Here is a 20,022-nt window from a genome sequence, read left to right on the forward strand (position 1 = left end):
CTGTTGCTGACAAGTTATGTTCCTTATAACTAATATCATTTCCCTTACCATATATTTTCTGTTTGAAGACTAGTCTTGCAGTTTGATTTGGTTATCTTATGAAAATGCTGCTGGGATTTACCTCACTGAGATTTTTGAGATCATGAAGCTGTGGATAAAGCAAGCACAAGCCTGATGTTCAAATGACTACAAGAATCAGGGGTCACTGATGGGAGAGTGGGTTAAAGATGGTAAAAGCAGCAGGAAGAAATCTGGATTTTGTTGTCATGGTTGGCTTTGGAGGCAGGTGGCATCAGCAGGTTCAGAAAAGAATTTGGCACCTTCACAGAAAAGTCCACAGGCAGAAGCTGAAGGGAATAGCACTAAAGAGAATAACAACCTGCAATAAAAGATTGGGAGGTGCTCAGGAAGGTGGGAGGGGGTCACACAGAGCAGCTCCTCACTGCACCTCTGCTGCTCTGGGCTATACCTACAATGTGACTCTGCCAAACTACCACAGTAACTGCAAGGATAAATGGGTAGTTTCCTGCTTAGCCCCACAACAATGTATTTATTGCTCATAAATGCAGAGGAAAACACCTGTGCTGATTTTTTGTTTCTCTAATAGGGAAGGCAGTTTTGACCTACTTGCATTTCCAAAATGTAGTTAAGCCTAGAGAATAACTATGGACAGCAAAGTTTAAAAGGTTTATTCCCTGTAACATTTACTTTCCTTTTAGATTATATTGAGATGCCTGAGAAGTATTAGATTAATGGCTTTCACTATCTCTATTAAAAGAAACACTATTAAAGTATAATTAAAGAGAGAGAGCGTACAGCTTAATTACAGAGCTCATAATTTACTGTTCTGCAAAACTCTGGAGAAGCATTAAATGGAGTCTGAACTATTCCAAATATTTTCATGTGTCAGAGGCTGTCTCAGGCTCCCAGTACATGTCAAACATTTTGTATGTTGTTCTGTCTGATTATTCAGACCAGAAGAGACAGTCCATTTCCAAATGAAGTTATTTCAGTAAGCCCTGGATATCTGACAACTCCAATGTCTCACTGTGGCATGAATGCTCATCACTGGAGGTACATGGAGTGACAGCTGAAGCCAGGAACTGAACTGCAAATTCAGCCCCACAAATCCTGCTGCATGACTGTGAAATCCACAGCTAGTTGCCAATTTTTATTCCTGACTTGACATTCAACTGACAGCAAGTGGATGCCAAAGGGTTTAAGACAATTTTCCACTCTGTCTGTTCAGGATGTATTTAAGACTGATGTGAGAAGTGCTGAATACTTGCTCCCAGTAAGACAAAGGCCAGGTAAAAACTGTATTTCAGAGGGTAAGGAGAAGTACACAGTTTTCCTGATTCTTTAAAGCTGTTTAGAACAAGAAATGCTGGATGAAGAGGCAGAATCCTTGGACATTTCACTGCTGTCACTGCAGCAGCTCTGGCAGGTACTAGTGGATATTAGCAACTGCTGCACACAGTGAAAGATGCCTGATAAAGTGCTTTGGCTGGGGGATTGACAGAGAAAAATTCAGTGAAAAGAAAATGTTGAGGAAGAGAATAACAGGAGTAGATGATAAAAATACTGCTCTATCCTGGAGAAGACAAGGGACATCTTGCAGGCATTCCAAGTTTCTTGTATGAGCAATATTGGCAATATCTTGTTACCAGGGGCTGGTGTGACATCTGTGCTTTGGATGGGCTCTGCACCAACAAGGACATGGGTTATATACAAGCAGCCTCAAAGACTCAGCAAGAACTGCCTCGTGCTGGCAGGTGAACAGCTCTGCTTAGGTTTTCCTAAAAAGAGTGAAAAGCAGCTCTGAGGGCTCAGAGTGCCAAGTTTGACTCTCCTGGCTTTATCTGCTGCACCACACCACTTTAGAGCTGTTTTTCCCAGCCCATCTCTATCATCCTCCATTATCCTTTGGATCACTGATAATCACACTAGGCCTCAACCTCATTCATGCCTCAGCCCTTTTCTGATGGTATTTCATAACAGAGAACTTCTAAATGAACTATTTATATACTGATGAGCTTTCTCATACAGCCCTGAGCTTCATTATTTATGCTTATTTAGGAAGTTTGCTCATCTCTGGAGATCCTTTCATGCTGCTCTGAGCACTTGGATGCTCATTTAGCTCTCAGGAGTCCGTGCTGGGCTTGGCCTGTGTCCTTGCCACACACAGTCACATACAATGCCATGCCATTAATTTCTATGTCTCTCTTGGCAAATAGCTTTCCCACCAATTCATTTTCTGTTAAGAATGGGTACAAGTCAAAGGGAGCTTGTTCTCAAATTGCATAATGCTCAGAGCACTAAGGCTGGGGTGCTGGGCACAGCGAAAAGTGCATCATTAACACCCCTTGAAAGTTTTCGTTGTATTGTTTTTTTTCTCCTTTAAACTGCCTGGTTGGAATTGCACACCCACTCTGCTCACACCCCACCATTTGCCAAGGTGTTTATATACCAGAAAAGAGCAGCTTTTATCATTTATCACAGCAAGGGCCAGGTTTGGCTGCACCTCCTGTGTGGAAGGGGACTGGGTGACCTGGAGCAGAGCCTGCACGGTCACCACTGCTGAGAGATGTCCTCTCCTCCCCCTGCAACACCCCAGAAGACTTTGATCTTGGTGTTTTGAAACATTAAGATTGCATCAGATTTTTAGTACTAAATATCTGTAACATTAAAGCATTTGGGATTCAACACTTGGAGCCCCGTTCTTCACGATTTGTGCTGCTCTTGAGAGGAAAGCAAGTCAAACTCAGGGCATCAAAGAAGTCACAGCTCACTATAAATTCCTGACTCAATTCTCTCAACCTTCAGATCTGATTGGGCTTTTCATCTCCAGCCTGTTCTACTTGCTGCAAGATCAAGCCCTGGATTGGGAGTTGGATCTGTCACGCTCCTTCCAGAGCACAGAGTGCAGGGCCAGACAGCTGGGCATGAATGATGCTTCACAGGCTGGTCAATAAAATTGTTCAAATTGTTTCACATTGGAGGAAAATGTTCCCAGATGAATAAAAAAATGGGTGTCAGTGCTGAGCTCCTTCAACATTTCTGCTTCTGAGCATGTTCTTATCGTAAAACTGTGGGTAAAAACCTCCTTCTCAGCTTTGTTTTTCTCAATACTCCGTGATTTTTTTCCCCTCACTTCTCAGAAGTTTCTTGGTGTGGGTGTGTTGTATCTTTCAATCTCTGTTTCATTGGCCCAGTGGGCTCCTGCTCCATGGCAGGCCCTGTGTTGTGCCATGGGAATGACTCAGGGGTTAGAGGAGCTTTGTACATGATGGATGAGCTTCAAGCCAAGGGCTCCACTGGTGAACACCCAAATTTATCCCTCAGGTGTTTCCCCCAGGCCCAGTTTGGGTCATACTCAAAAAAAAACAAATGGTGGTGCAGTAAGAATATTGTAAATTTAACAAATTCTAGTGAAACTTTCTAAGACACCCTGGTTCCTAGGGCAAGATGAGGTGGCTCTAGAACTATATTTTGCAAAATTTACGATTGTTTACCCAAATTTCTATATTCAGTTCACATTTCATGACATACAGGGGTGTGTGTGACATTTGTGAGCAGCAAAAGCTGCATCAGTTTAGTGGGGGAACATGAGCAGAATTTCAAGCAGACACTTAAACTGCAGCTGATGCACTTTTGGGTCCCTCTGCTGTCCTAATGATGGATATTTCTTGAATCAGGACCAAAATGAGGACATTTTTGGAAAAGTTAAGTGTATTAAACTGCCTCAGAGATGAAAATGATAAAGTGATGTGGGAATTTTTTTAATCTGATTAATCCCTTACAGATGTGACTAGGCAGAACAGGTATGGTGCAAAATCTTTTTCTATAACAAGTGGTACTAAATTAAAAACAAAATTATTTGTGCCTAACACTTGAAGGAAATTCTGAGCTGCAGATACAGAGGGTTTGTAATTACACCTAGGCAATATCCCCACTCCCACAAATAGTAAATTAGCTGAGATAAACACATTCAGAAGCTGTTAAGCTACTTTGGTTAGGATTTAGTGAGTAGCTGCTGCTGGAAGAAAGCAGGCAAATAATTGAAATTTCTGACTTCTTTAAACAGAAAGAAAATACTGCCTTTTGCATGGGCATTTCCACTTTCAAAAACTTTAGGTAGATTTAGCTCTGGAACTAGTAAATCATGTAACATTCAGTTTTATGGAGCTGAGATGACACTGTTGTCACTGATAAATGAGTTCATGGCTTGTCCTTCACTCAGCCCAGCAATCTCTGACCAAGTTTATGACAGTTTTCCTGGTTTTAAGCAGAGAGATGCTACAAAATAGGTGTCTATTTAAACTTAGAGCACTGATGCAGAGATATTTATTGCCCTCTGATGCTTGGAAAGGTGTGCTGAGAGCCCCACAGCTCCCTGCTGGTCCAGGAGCCTCAGCTGGGTGCTGGGATCAGGGATAAGGGTGAATTAGGGAGGAATGTCTGCCTGCATCTCTGCTGGCCCTGCAGCCAACCCAGCACTTCACAAAAAGGTGATGAAAAGATGAAAAACCCCAAAATGAGCACTAAATCTTGTGAGATTAACATATAAAATCCCTTAATGGAAATGTAGGCACCACAGATAATCACAGATCCACTGACTCAGTCAAGTACAGGGCAGAATTCCAGAAACTGGGAAAGGAAAGTAAGTCACAGTATTTTCTCCAAAGAAACTTGAATCAAGCCAGAGAGAGCCAGAGAGCAGTAAACAATTACTAAGTTGTCAGACTATTCAGGCAGTAAGGAGGACAAATGGAGAGTCAAGGGCAGAGTTTCCAGCACTTGTCCACCTTTCACAAGAATCAGATAAATTTCACACCCCTCTCCTGCATTGCCTTTCCAGAAGGGTGAGCAGAAGCCTTTGGACAGGCATGGGACAAACACAGTTCTAAAGTCTGGAAGGAAACCAGACAGGAGCTTTTCAGCTAAAGCTCCTGCCAGAAGCAATTAGGAGGCGACAGCTGGATGGCAGCAGCTTTACAGGGGCAGGAGACAGCACAGAGTGACCTGACCTCACCTGGCAGGGACAGCATGGCCAGGGTGCTCCTGCAGCCACTGCCAAACCCTGTCCAGCCCTACAAGGACCTGGCAGCAGGTGTGCTCACCCAAACCATTCCTCAGGCCCTGGATCAGTGCTGTTCCCCTGTTCCTAAGGCACAATGAAACATGGGTACAACAGGATTTTCTCAAGACAGCACAGATGTGCCCCAAAAGCAACAAGGGCAAGGCTGAAGGGGCATCTGCAGGTGGTGCCCTCCTGCCTCCCCACAGCCCCTGGCTGGGCTGAGAGCTCCATATCCACACTCCTGTCCCATAGCAGGGTGCCCTGGACACCACCACCCACAGCCACCATCTCTGCTTTCATCCCTGGTGGCAGGGACCTCCTATGGCTGGAGAAAAGCTACAGAACCACTCAGGCTGATCTTGAGGAAAGTTTTTGCTCATTTTGATTCCCAGGTTCAGTGCTGAGTGCACTCACCTCGGCCAACCCACAAAACAGAAAATTCAAGAAACCCCTTTGGGGTCAGCACTGCCCCTGAGGGCATAAAGAGCTTTTCACTGCCCCCAAAATCCCAGTTTTCCTGCTTGCTGGCACAGCTTTACCCTAAGGCTGCTCCTTTAGGCCAGACATCCTCCCACTGATCCCGTACCCATCCCCAAACCTCACATTCTCTCATTTTAAACACGAATCCCCACAGGGCAAGTGTGGCTCTCGTATTTCCATCACCTGGCCAACATCCACAAGCAACAAAGGGATGGCACAGCTTGGGAAACCCAAGTGCTGTTCACTTCATTCTCACGAACAAAGCATCATCAGCCAAGGACTTTCCATTTGCTAAGGGCAGGGGTTAAGGCTCATCTCTAATTACACCTTGTCCTCCCTCCTGTCCCAACGGCACGGAGCTGTTGAGGAGACCTAAAGTTTGACCTGTCAAAGCAGAGTGCTTGACCAGCACACCCTGGCACAACTGGAGGAGCTGGAGAAGAGCCCTGTTAAAGCAGAAATAAAGGCTGTTAGCTGAGCCTGGCAAGGAGGGTCACAGAGCTGTCCCAATCTCTGACATCTGGAGAGAGACTCCTGGAGCTACCAGGGCAATATTTGCAGGATGGATCCCAGGGCTAATCAGAGTTACAAACAAAACAGGACCTGGGGTTTAGTCCACTGGAATTGTTTCCCCCCTCCCATACAACATCATGCTGATGTGTCAAACAAGTTTGTCAAACAAGTTTTCTAAGCCTAATTCTTGAATCGTGATTTGACCTCAAATTAGAAGGGCTTAAACTATATAAACGCATATACAAACATATATCTATTTCAGGAGGTGGAAGCTTAGGTCTCACCTAATCACCACAGCCCAGGAGCTGGGACCTAAAATAAAAAAAAACAAACCACATTTTACGGATCACAGTCTGGGCCAGAACTACACTGAAGAGACACGATAAAAGCAGCCGGTCTGTGGCAGCATCCAGTGTCCATGGGCAGTACTGCACCCTGCCAGGCCTGGGCCATTCAAGGGATCAGCAGGACATGGAAATGCCACTGAGACACGACAGTGAGCAGCAGCACACACTCAGCAGCTGAAAATCCTTTGAGACCCTTTTGGGGTGCAGGGGCCACCAGGATGCTGTGCTGTCCCACAGCTGTTGGATCCAGGAGCAGACACGGGCTGTGTCTCTTTTCCCAGGGGGGAAATCCTTCACAGAGGCAGAGTCCAAGCCTCAGATGAGTTCAGTGGAAAGTGCAGCAAATGTGTCAGGCTCAGAGTTCCAGCACTGAGAGTAAATCTCAATATTTGCACTGGGCAGAGTAAGCAAAAAGCATTCCCCATATCAGAGATACAGAGCCAACTCACTGCAGCTGCATTTTTCTGTCCCCAAACTCCTTCCTCCAGGGTCTGCAGGAGAGGTGAGCCGTGCTCTGTGGGAAGAGAGGGGACTGAGCTCAGTCAGGACAAGAAAGTCCTTACATTTTACCCCTTATATAAAGCTGACTGCACCCTCTGCTTCTTGACGGGAGGTGATAGATCCTGCCCGAGCAGAGCCCTAGGACCACGAAAATTGCATTTTTCTCATTTTCGCAGGGCTGATCTCCTCCCAAAGTATATAGAGATAGAGAACTTTGCGTCTCCTCTCCAAAACGAGCCTCTCCAACAGGACCAGAGCCCGTTCCCGGCGGTCACCAGAGGGAGCCCAATGCCCGGGAACGGAGCATCCTCCGGGCAGGGACAGGGGAAAGGCTCGGGTGACTTCCTGCAGCCTCTCCTGGCTCCTTCCTAATGGGTCATCACCACTAATGGACAAATCAGAGCCCCCGCTGGCCTGGTGTAACTGTGCATAAGGATTTAGGGCATGACGAGAGAAGGGGATGTGTTTACATCAGCTCCCAGGCAGTGATGGTTTATCACAGGTGACTCCCCACAATCACCCTGCCAAAAAAAAAGGCACAACATTCCTTGGCAAGGCCAGAAGAGTCAGAGGCAGCCCCTGCCATGACAGCAACATTTCTGTTCACTCACAATTAACTGATCAATTTTAGCTTCAGAAGGTGAAGAGCATCCCTCTGCCCCAGCAGCAGCTCAGTTTTGACCTTATCCTTCAACTCCTGATTGAAGCTCTGCCAAAGCCCTGCTGTCTCCAGAATCCTGAGGAATTCCTTCTTCTTGAAATCCCTGTCCCTCATTGCCCCCTGAGTGTCAAAGCCAAAGAGGTGCCTTGAAGCACCACCTCATTTGGAGGTTTGAGACAAGCAGCTCTTCCTGTGACACCTGCATTTCTGTATCTTATTCCTCCTCCATTCTTCCTTTCTGTATTGGGATAATCTTTATCTTCCGTATTTTCTAAGCCTTTCCCAGTGTTTTTAGAGCTGTCTAATAGGACACCTACACCACACACAATTACTGCAGCTGGTCCTGTAAGAAGCTCCTAAGCTACACAGTTTATTTCAGGGAAAAAAATAAACAATTTCTAATAACATTGGATTTAAAACCAAACAACCCACCCACAAAAGCAAACAACAAACCCACAAAACCCACACCAACTCCCAAAAAACAAACACCAACACTCGCACCACTAAGCAAACTTCTCACCTTCTCTTTGCTTTGTAATCCATGAAAACAAACAAATTCCTCCCCTGGGCTTCTCCTTAAGCCCTTCAGCTGTGATAGGGATGGAGGGAACTGTTGGCTGATCCCAAACATCTGGGAGCCCTTTCACCCCAGGGCAGGCTCAGCTGTTCTCGAATCCATAAAGAGCCCAATACACTCTGACATCCTCCTGCTGCTCCCTGCAAGTGTCACCATCTTCATCTTTTCGGTGCCCTGAGACACTCCTACAGCTCTCCCACCTGCTCCCTGAACAATCCTTCACCTGGCTCAGATTCCCCTCCACTATTCAGTTTTGGGCTCTGACCCAAAATAAGAAAGGCATTGGAAAATTGAAATGGAAAACCACTAAGAGAGTTGAGGGCTGGAGCATTTTCTCAGTGACAGGAGAGGGAGGTGGGGTCACTCAGCCTGGTGAGAAGATAATTTCAGGGGATATAACAGCAAAGAGCAGGTTCCTGAGCAGGTGGATTCAGACTTTTCATGGTGGTACATGGCTTGGAGATAAGACAGTTGGAAGAGAAGATGTTGAAATTGGATACACAAGGAAAAAATTCTTTACCATAGTGACAGTCAAATCCTGGGACAGACAGACCAAGGAGATTGCACATCCATCTTTGTGGGCTCTCAGTGCTAAACTGGGCAAAGCAACCTGAGAAGATCTCAGCACTAACCCTGCCATGAGCAGGAGGTTGGACCAAAGTCCCTTCCAAGCTGATCCAGCTTCTCTTTGGAAAAAGTGGGTGAACAAGAATGATAACCAAGTCCAGAGCTTCCTCCCCAGCCGGGTTTTGGGAGCCCTGCAGTCAGCACCACCACCCTTGGATCATCCCATGGCAGCTTGAAAAGCCTTGTCAAACACTGTGAATGTCAAGGGAAAAAAGTAGGGCAAAGGATTCAGTGAGTTGCGACAGTGACACGTGCCTGTGCTGGGGGAGGAGGAGGAAGCAGTTGAGCTCACAAGTTAAATGGGCCAAGAGCCTGGACACAATAAAGGATGGGCTGCATCACCAGCAGAGTGGAGCTGTGAGAGGGAAACAACATCCTTCCCTTTGCCAGGGGCATGGCCTGCTCACAGGAGGGTGCTCAGCTTGAGCTGTGGCTTCCCTGCAGTGAGACCATGCACAGATTCCATTCTGATTGTATTTTACCTGGTGGGGGAAATAAGTGAGATGTGGGGAGGACCTGGCCCTCATTCCACTGCAAGGGGTGGCTCCCACCCCAGCCTCTGCCCCTTCCTCCCCAGGGAAAGGAAGATCTCTGAAGATTCTCATGTTATCTAAGAGAGATCTCAAATGTATCATGACTCACTCACCTTTCAAAGCTGTCAAAAAAAAAAAAAAAAAAAAAAAAAAAAAAAAAAAAAAACCAACAAAAAACCAACTCAACAAAACAACCCAAACCCAACACAACTTAAAAGATGTAGTAAGAGAGTCAAGGAAAAACAGTGGCTGAAGGTTTGATTTCTGTTTTGGTTTGTGTTTCTGGGGAGGCAGCCAGACAAAGATGGGAGCTCAGGATAGCTGGATATCCTGTGGCCACTGCTGCGCTATCCCAGAGATCCATCAGCCCCACTGGGAAGGTGAATCCAGCTTTCCAAAACCAAGAGTAAACACACGTGGGTCCAGCAAAACATCCCTTCCATGCTGGTTAACTGGAGCCCTGTGTCTGATCAGCTGAAGGATGGATCACAACTGAAGTTCCAGGCTTTTGCTGGGGCACTGACTCTCTTGGCCTCTCCTGGGGACAACATTTTGGGAAGTGTTCCCAAGTGAGGGAAATAATTTCCTCAAAGCAGATTACTCCCACTCTCCACTTCCCTGGCACAGGTGGAGGAGATGGTAGTTGGGTCTGTGAGGTATGGAGGTGTTTTATTTGCTATTTTCTCTGAAAAAACAAAGTAAATGATGGTTAATTAACAGTGAACTTCTGCAATTTCTGGTCTCTTGTGATCTGTTCTTGTTATCTCAGCCTCCAGATTTCAAAGGATTAGATATGGCAATATGCTGTGAGAATTCTGGAGTCACTGAGGTTTATCTCAGGCTTTAAGATGCCCCATTGCCCTTCTCTCATTAAAATGTCATTTTCCATCTTAAAAATGGGGTCTTTTTGCTCCTGTCCTCTGAACATGGTGCTGGTCCAGTGCCACACAATGTAACAGGATCATCCCAGGATAACTACAGTAGGAGAAGTCATGAAGGTCATGCTGCTCCAAGCTGGAGGATTGATAAGGAAAAGCGCTTTCTGAATGTGTTCTTCAAGACCACTTGTGCCTCTTGCTCCCCTCAATCCTGCCCATGCTCTGGATGTCCTGTCAAGTTTAGTAACGTAACACCTGAATTTAAAACCAGGGCCCAGGCTGTGCAACTGGGGCACAGAGAGGGTTGGTCTGTTTCAAAGAACAGGAGGCAGATTTTGCAAGAATCCAGGAGGCTGGGATGGGAAAAACATCAGGATCAAAGGCAGCTGGTCTGAGAGAAGCTCCAAACCAGCCCCAACACAAAGCTCTGCCTGTGCAGCTCAACCACTGGCTGGCTGCCTGGGAAGTTACCAAATGACAAAGGACTTCCCAGAATTGGGTTATGTGGATTACCAGAGGAGAAGCTGGTATTAGGTGTGCTGAGCACCTTGCTGAGGCCTCTCTTTTTAGGCATTGTGCCCCAGCTGAGTTCAAAGCTGGGATTGTGGCATGAGAGGAAACGCTCAAGCTCTGTCCAAACAAGGTCCAGAGGTTTAGGTGCTCAGTATTTAGGTGCTTGCAAAAGATGTTGACCCCTGAGGCTCATGATAAATCTAAAGCTCCCTTTGAAAGTTGAAGTGTTTAACTTTACGTGAAAGTTAAGTGTTTAACATGAAGGAGCTGCTGTCCCATTGATCTACTGCCAGTGCTTTAACAAGAGGATGCCACAAATATTTCCCTGAGAGAGTTTTGCACAGTGAAAAGGGAGAGACTGTAAAACTACTTTTCTTGTGTTTGCACAAAGAGGGATTTGTCAGCCAGGGTGAAGAAGAGAGAGGGCAGCAGTGTGAAAAGTGAAGAAAGGAATGAAGTCAATGCGTATTAAAAGTTGTAAATAAATGCAAGCATGTGTGCCTAGAAAATCAAGGTCTGTGTATGATTCAGAGGGAATTTATCCTAGAGAAGAGGAGAGTAAGCCCACAGCTCCTCTGCTCCAGGGAATATTTTTTTTAAAATTATTGACAATTTATACAATCTGGCGCTCTTCTAAATATAATTTTATTAGCATGAGAAGACACTTGACAGCAGGAAACTTATGCTGGTGAGTTCACAGTTTTCAAGACAAAGCGTTCTCTAAGAGAAAAGAAGGAAAAAGACTGATTTGGGAAGAAGAGCCTCACAGCTTCTGCCTGAAACCAGCCTCCACCTGCCATCTTTTGGGTGCAGGCTTAAATGGAGCAATATTCCCTACCCTCAGCTTGCTTGTCTCTGCTTTCCAAAGGAGATGAGGCATCTGCAGTCACACTGCTCATCAGCTCTCCCGTCACCCTCCCACAATAACCCCTGAGAGAGAAGGAACACGGCTATGGAGGCTGGGAATGGAACAGAGGCTCCTGTTGTCACCCTCCCCTTGGGATGGGCAAGGTCAGGCAGGAGCCCATGAGCAGGAGCAGTTTTTGGCTGCCCAGCATGTGCCAGTTTGCCAGGCAGGACAGGACAGAGGAGCTGTGGCTGGTTGGGGCAGGAGGACACAGCCCATGGGAGCCGTGGGAATCACCTTTCTTCCCGGGAGAAGGGTGATGCAACAGCACAGGAGAGCAAAGCCACACATCAGGCTCCAGCACGGCTGGATCAAAGCATTTTTCTGGGTCTTACGGAAAAAAGAATCCAGCCAAGGAATGGTGCTGAGTTTTATTTTATTGAGCAGAGACAGCAGAGGGAGGACGGGCTGCCCCCGTGTCCGCGGCCGCTGCCGACAGCGGCTCAGCTCCTCCTGCTTGGTCCATGGAAGACTCAGCATTTCCCCAGGTGCTTCAATCTTATTTTCCCTCCACTTCTCCTGTAAAAGGAGGGAGAGAGGCTTAGAGCAAGCAGCAAATGACGGACACAGCAGTGTGGGACAGGGCTCGTCCATCCCAACAGGCCTGACTCGTGCCAGTGTGTGTCCCTGGTACCTCCCAAGGAACACCCAGCCATTTTCTCCTCTCCTCATTCTTCTCTGATTTGCCCTAGGATAAGGCAGCCTTGGCTGCACACTAAATGTAAGGAGTGCTAAGGCAAAAACATTTTGCAAGCACATTCCATCCATCAGCGATGGTTCCTATTGCGTCTCCTTTAAAAGGTGACAGAGCTCAGGAATAGGGGAGACATCCTGTTCTTCCACTGAGATCTTGCGTCTTGTTCCACAAAGTTCATTCAGACTTTTCAGGAATAACTTGGCATGGCTCAGCTCCCACATTCCTCCAGGCACTTCTCAGTACCCAGGAGTGTGGGCAGTGAGAGCTGCAGCCTGTGGCACACAGTGGGAATTGTGCATCAATTTAGTGCTTGTGGAAGGTACAGGCAGGATGCATTTGCTTCCCAGGCCCTGTGCTGCCTCTCAGCATGGCAACCAGCAGCCTGCAACGCCCAGAAATGAATTAAAATTAACTCGTAGTCACACAGCTCTGCTCCAAGGAGGAAACATTCCGCTTGGCACGGTGCAGAGCCTGGTCCATACAAGAGGAGCAGCCTTCATGCAGGGCTTCCCCTCCCTGAAGAACATCATTAGAGGCATGGAAATGAAGGCAAACCCTGCTGTTTCAGCCCCCCAGTGTCACTTACAGCACTGCCTTGCAGAAGGCACACTTGTTCCCATATGTGACTCCATCCGTGCCGCAGTGAGGGTTGGACTCCCTCGTGCAGTACACGCTTCTGTTTACGAACTCTCTACAAATCTGCACAGGGAATAGTAATAATAATAAAAAAAACCTTCAGGACCCCCATACTCTTTGTTTCATTTTCCAAATTGGACCCAAAGTCATTAATGTAATGCTTTTTCTGACAAGTGCTGACGCTGCCTATTTTCTGATAGAGAAAGCTCTCTCTGAAATGAGCAGGAGCGGCGTTCCAGGGGAATTTTGGCCCCTTGTTTGAGAAGGGAAATTGTAGTCACCTGGGAGAAGTCTTGATCTCCCAACAATAGGAGTGGATTAGCCTAGGCATGCATGAGAGGAGTCAGCACTGATGCTCTGTCAGGCACTTGGAGCCGAGCTACCTCCCTGCTGCATGACTTCAGGTGTCTTGCGAAACCCTGCACTCAGTTTGGTGATTGCTGAGTTCCTCCTTTCCCAGAGGAAGGAGGGGAAAACCATATGGAAATTCCCTGGGGAATCAAAAACTATGGCATAGGAAGTGTAAAGGTATTTTGTTTCTCTAAAAGTCCCAGGGATGAACTAAATTTGAGGGAATAGAACACTCAACAATCTGTTCGTTTCATGAGAAGATTGGATAGTGAAGCTGAGTCAAAAGTGGTGCAGCACATAAACATTTGCTAAATCAACCATTTATTTCCCTGCTCTACCTGCTAACGTGGCCACACAACATTCCCCAGGTAGCAGTGAACTCCCCAGCACTGGGAATCCCTGGAAGGACCCACCTGCTCCCAGCAGACATTTAAAACTGTTTACCCAGAACCAAGATTTTGGTTATAAAAACATTCCTCCAAAGTGAAACGCCATGACTGGATGTGGCACTCAGTGCTATGGTTTACTTGACAAAGTGGTGATCAGTCAGAGGTTGGATTCGATGATCTTGGAGGTCTTTTCCAACAGTAATGATTCCATGGTTCTATTAAATGCAGATTCAGCAAGCAGAAACAGCAGCACTAACCTCTTCAATCTCTTGACCTCCTACATCTGGAACTAAAAGAAAAAAAAAAAAAAAAAAAAAAAGGAAAAGAAAAAAAAAACCAGACAGATTTTACACGTCAGCATTACTTTCTGATAAAGTCTGAGCTAAATTCCAAAACCTTTTATGCAAACCACAGTGAAACACACTCCAGGTTTTCCTGCTCCGTCATCCTTCACAGGGGAAGAGGGGGCAGGAAATACATTATCTGAATTGCTTTTCAGTATTTTCCTATTTTGAAAAATGCTACTAAAATACCATTCAATCATTCATTCAGCTGCTAACTACACCTCAGACACACAACCCAATCTGCTGGAAGGCAGCCACTCCCGGGGAAACAAGCTGCCATATCGGATGTGGAACTGTGCCCCCAGAGATTTTAAACCCTTTTGGTTTGGCATTTAGGCTCCTGCACCTCTGAACAATGCAAGTGGCTGGTGCTGTTGACAGGAGGGAACCATGGAGAAGAAGATCCTGTGGTTGGGTTCATGTTCACAAAGTGGTGATCAGTCAGAGGTTGGGGTTGATGATCTTAGAGGTTTTTTCCAACAGTAATGATTCCATGGTTCTATTAAATGCAGATTCAGCAAGCAGAAACTCTTCAACCTCTTGGGTGACAGCACAGCCCAGACACCCTCCCAGGACAGGCTCAGCCCAGGTGAGATATGAAGATGTCATGGGGTGACAGAGAGCAGAACAGGCAGTGCCGGTCAGAACCAGCACAAAAATCTCCTCTGTAACCACAGGCTCTGGGCCTGGAGCTAACCAGTCCATGCTCTTTGTGTTTCTTCCCAGCAAAACCAGCAGGCAGGCGTGTAGGTTGAGTCAGAGCTGTGAAACGGGACGACCCTGTCATGTCTCTAAGGGGGAGCCTGACACTCCAGGGTGGGTTGAAGGCAGATCTGCAGAATCTGGGTCACAGCAGAGTGGGACAAACAACCAGTATTTGTTGAGGCTGTGTCTGCTGGTCAGAGGGGTCACTGCCAGCTGTGGTGCTGCTCAGGTGGCTCTGGGCAGGAGGTGGAAGGACCTTGACCTACACTCATCCCTTGCTGGTGGAAATCCCACCCAACCCTCAGTCAGCTCAACCCTCATCCATCAACTCTTCCTACTTCTTTTGCTATTTCTGTTGTCCTTTGGTGTTTTTTCCTGGTGCTGGCACATTTACTCTGTCCTTGAGGTTTGGCCAGGCTGCCTGAATGTTGAAGGCACTGGTATGGCTATCTGCTGTATTTATTTACAAAACAGCACATTAAATAGTTTTTATAAATATTGCATGAGACTACAGGAGAATTTTGCATGAGGAGAATTTGTGATGATGCCTCTTGACATCTGTTTACTTTACAGGAGATCACAGGGTTTGCTGCTATTCTGCCCGGCCTTGGAAGGAAGCATCAGCCTTCTGACGGAACCCAGTCCCAATTAAGACTCAATTAGAGACAGATGAATATTTCATAATGAATAATGTGTACAAAGCAATTCACCTCTTCTCCATGCACAGCTTGCCATTTTTCTCAAGTGACTTCTTTATTCAAATTATTCGCAGAAAAACAAGTATAAATAATTCTTGTTCCACATATTCTTCAATAACTGTTGCCACACACCTTGAAGACCTGGGTCAGCTGTACTCAAGAAAGTGATAACACTGACATGATCTAGAGGTTCAAAAATCACCACTCAGCTTCCCCACATCATCACAGAGATGTGTAAATCTCCAGATAAATAGTTGCTGGATCCTTTTAATTTGCCCTCTTTGTTCTGACTCCTCGAGGACATTTGAATTTAATTTTCAAGCTTTTCTCTGCAACATCAACGAAAGCTGAAACTTTCATCTAATTACATCTCCACATCTCCAAGGAAAACACCAAATACCAAGATGCTTAGGATCAAAACAAGAGCAGATGACCTGGAGGTGAGCGAGTTTCTTCTCTAACTGGTTCAGCAAAATTCTCCAGTGAACACTTGTACCAAAAATTCATAATCACACTCTGCTTTGGTATATTTGCTGAAGAAATGCTCAGAATTTGCTTGCTCTGTCTCTCAGTGACACCTCCAGCACATTATCCACTGCAGAGGCACACAAGGAATGAAAATATGTCATATGAGTGAGCAAGTCCTGTAGATATTTTCTACTTGCTCAGCTTTATCTTCAAGTCTGTCAGCCGGTGATCAAGACTCTCCAAAATTTGTTGTCAGGAGAGGTTTTGGCGGTTGTTTTTTTTTTTTTTCTTTTCTAGGCTAGGGAAAAGATCACTTACCTGAGAGGAAAGAGAGCAGCAGCAGGCTGAGAAGCACTAAGGCACCTGTAGCCCTCATGCTACAGGCAGCTCTTTAGTCCAAGCCAAGGTCGGAGCAGGAGGTGTTGTCTCAGTCCCAGAGCCCACAGTGTGCACACTGAGCTGCCTTTCTGTGTATTTATGTGCCTGTCCATAGCTGTCCTCCTTCCCCACCTTAATTGTGAGAACTTCTCCACTTGGTTTCTAAAGCCATTATTGGTCCTGGCCGGTTTATGGTGCTTTAAGGAATGCTGTCCTGTCCACATCAAACCTAGAAAGGGATAATTATATGAGTGATAGACGTGCTTGTAGCATAATTATTTTTTTTTTCTCTGAATAGTCACAGGATTCTCACAAGGGTGAATTTTCAAAGCAATGATTCATCAGGGAAGCTGGTAATTTTCATTCTATGGGCCCTCTCTGAACGCCAGCACCAAGGCTCTGAGTGCAGCGTGATGACACTCACTAGACATTACGAAATAAATCACAGCATGAGCATGTGTTGTCTGTGAAACCAATTATACGTTGTTCCCTGGCTATTTTTGAGGATGGTTCTAAATTTGTGGAGTTGGGGTGGAGAAGCACCGGGCTGCGACATGCTCTCCTCCTGTGTGCACAGTCCCAGATAGGACTGCTGATTCTCCTCCCTGAACTATTTAAACTCTAGCTGTCAATGTTTTCCCAGTTTCTCACATTCACAAACATATGTTAGGGCTCTGCTCCCACCCCAAGTGGCAGTGATGGGAATTTGATGGGGAATTGGCAGATCCAAGCTCTATTTCCAGCTGAGGCTGAGCAAGGATTTGTATCCAGGCACACCATTTGCCAAACACCTCTCCAGATAAGAATAAGCCTAAATTTTAGTATGTTTTCCTAAGGAGACCAGGCTTAGGAGAGGAATGTGTGTAGATATATCTGGGTTTTAGTTCCTCCAGTGAATTTTGAATGCACAACTAGTTGCAGCCAAATTTTACACAGGAGTGGAAAAAAAAAAACCACCTTAAAATAACCATCACATTTTTACACATTTTTCTAGCAACAGAGGAAAAGATGCTGCCAGCATCCCCATCCAGCAAGAGAGTTTCTGCAGGAGAGCAATGCCATGAGTCCCCTGCATCTGGGGAAGCATTTCAGTTTGCAGCTCACCAGACATCTTTAAATCCACACAGTGGCAGGGAAACCGTGACTGACAGGCGAATCCTCAGCTGTCTATTAAGGGGTGATCTCACGACGCAGCCTCTCATGTAATTTAGTTATCAAACCCGTCAGCCGCAGCCACGCTCAGTTCTGCCACTCGCAGCACTCCTTGTTTGCCTTCTCTGGTTTCAGACGTCACCACTGGCGACCACAGCCTCGATGCCTCAGTCCCTTATCTGCCCAAAAAATTGTTTCGGTGGCTGCAGCACAGCTGGGCTGGCTCCAGCCTCAGCAAACACACGGCTGGGACCAACCTTCCGGGCTGAGCAGAGGAAAAGGATAAATTACCAGCTGGGTGATTATTGGTGCTGCCCATTTCCACTTCTGTGTGACACCTGAAGAGTGAACTTGGTGGCAAAGGTGGGGGAATTCCATCCCTCTGAAGATCAGGGATAGAAGAAGGGCACCTGGACCTTGCTGTGCAGCCTGAGGGGTGTCAAGCTCAGTCCTAACTAAGAACTAACAGTGGTCAGAACATAGATTCTTAGGCTCCAGGCAGTGCCTTGAAGCCCGTAAAAAAGCCAAGGACAAAACTCTCTCAGTCCGGCCTAGGAAATCATGAGGAGAAACCCAAAACAGTCCGTATAAACAATCCCTGAAGACAGCCTTCTCCTGACACCTGGTGTTTCTCCAACTCGTTTACTGGAAAAGGTGTTTACAAAAAAAGTGGTGCCCTAAAGGACCAATCCTATTCATTGTACCCAAACACTGTATAAAAAGAATCTGTTTTTCAATAAATTCTGCCATAAGCCCTCTGAAAAAATCGGAGTTCTACGTGTCATTACATGAGCCATCCTGAATCATAACAATACCTAACCTGTGCTGGTCATTTTTTAGACTTAAATGTTGCAAAATCTTTCCATCTTCTAAAGTCCTTGTCAGAGGCTTATGAGGCAGCTGGGACACTGCCGTATATTCACCATTTGCCCCCCACTTTGCTGCAGGTGAGTTGGTCTTCCTTGGGTTTTTCCAAAGCCTTCTGAGCAGGTTTCTGAGTTCCTCAGGCACAAACAACCTCTGAAGAGGAGGCTCACCATAAGACCTTGCCATTGAAGACAATTTCCTGCTATAGCCAGAACTCCCCTAGTCTGTGGCCACTATGTAAACCTTTTGTCCAGCAAGAAATTATAGCCAAATACATCCACTGGCTACTTTTGCTGTTCCTTAACTATTTTCTCAGACACACAAGCCGGTAACTAGTGAGTACTCTCATACTCACTAGAGTACTCACTAGAATCTCCAATTTGTCCTTTCTTAGGAGCAGGCACAAAGGTATGATGTGATTTACATTACCTGCAGTAACACCAAATAAACCTCTGAAAATAAGAATTTTCATCCCTCTTTTTGCTCTCTGTGCTGGTTCTAGGGAAGGACGAGCCTCTTACATTCTGGTGGGAAACACCTACAATATTCTTGGTCAAGAAATTATCTACTTTAGGAAGCAAGACCAAAAGAAGTGTCTTGAGAGTCACAGATTTTGTCCTAAATATCAGCCTTAGCAGCAGGTGTTCTTTTACATAACAAGGGAATGGGAGGTGGAGAAAGGATGAGGAAGGGAGTGTGTGAGCCATGGCACTTGGGACTTTTTTGGCTTGTGCTGTTTGCATATTAACTCCTTGACTCACCCAAAGAGATGGCACATCCTCATGAACAGTCATATATGTCATTTTTCCTGCGGTGCACAGTTCAGGCTCCCACAAAGATGTTATCTTCACACCTTTTTTTCCCCGGGTAGAAAACACATTTGAACTGCCAGTACATCTTCTGGCCCTTCTTTCCTGAAGTTAGAAAACCCAAGACCTTTTCCTGAAGGATCCTCTGCCTTACCTCTACCTCAAATACCACCAGTACAGCTTTTCAGATCTCTTCTCCAAGAAGCTGAAAGCCTGAGCTCAGTCTAATTTCTCCTCAGGTTCTCATTAGGCTCATTAGAGCCTTGCATAGCTTGTTGCAATTTTCTGCTGATAGGCACAGTCTCCATGGACACACCCTTCAAGGAAGCAGCAGTTCCTAATTTTCTTCCCTATGAGATTCCTCCTTCCTCTGCCATAAGCCTCCTTTTTATAAGGCACCACCAGACCTGCCCCCTTGCCCAGGGGTTACCAGGTAAAGCTGATCACACCCCCTTTCACACTTCCCTAAGATCATCCCACCAGGCCAAGGCCCCTAAAAGGAGCAGTTCTCCAAGTTTCAGTGTTGTGACAAAGACAAATCCATTTACACTCTACAAAACTTCAAGATTAGATTCCAAGCTGTGCTATTTTATAGCATTTTCTGATGGTTTGCTACAGAATTACATTCTCTCATGAGGGCTTGGGCTGGTGTTTTGTTCTTTATTGTGGTTTATTTCACCACTTCTCCTGCCTGGCAGAAAAGTACCCAAAAGCCTGAAGACCATTACCCTGCCTGGAAAACAAAACCGAAATCAAAACCCATTCCACGTCAAAGATGGTGGCTGCATTTATTTTATTGATCAATCAAAGCAGAGACTGATGCATAACAGTTGAGGGAGCAAGGAAGAGCATGTTTGATTGAAGAATTTGTGAGGGAAATGTCATGTTGAAGGATGCAGCTCCAGCAC

At 46.0% G+C, this 20,022-nt stretch overlaps 1 protein-coding gene across 1 annotated transcript; it reads right to left on the minus strand.

Annotated features, from left to right (window-relative positions):
* Nucleotides 1-12,093: 12,093 nt before the first annotated feature.
* Nucleotides 12,094-16,284, minus strand: LOC310915297 (serine protease inhibitor Kazal-type 6-like; the record flags this gene model as incomplete). The annotated part of the gene is made up of 4 exons (XM_083872081.1): nt 12,094-12,139; nt 12,904-13,016; nt 13,951-13,982; nt 16,227-16,284. 4 exons carry the CDS (start codon nt 16,282-16,284, stop codon nt 12,094-12,096), a joined length of 249 nt encoding a protein of 82 aa, XP_083728207.1.
* Between the last annotated feature and the right edge of the window lie 3,738 nt (nt 16,285-20,022).

Source organism: Zosterops lateralis, assembly GCF_965231275.1.
Source record: "Zosterops lateralis genome assembly, chromosome: 14".
NCBI lineage: Eukaryota > Metazoa > Chordata > Aves > Passeriformes > Zosteropidae > Zosterops > Zosterops lateralis.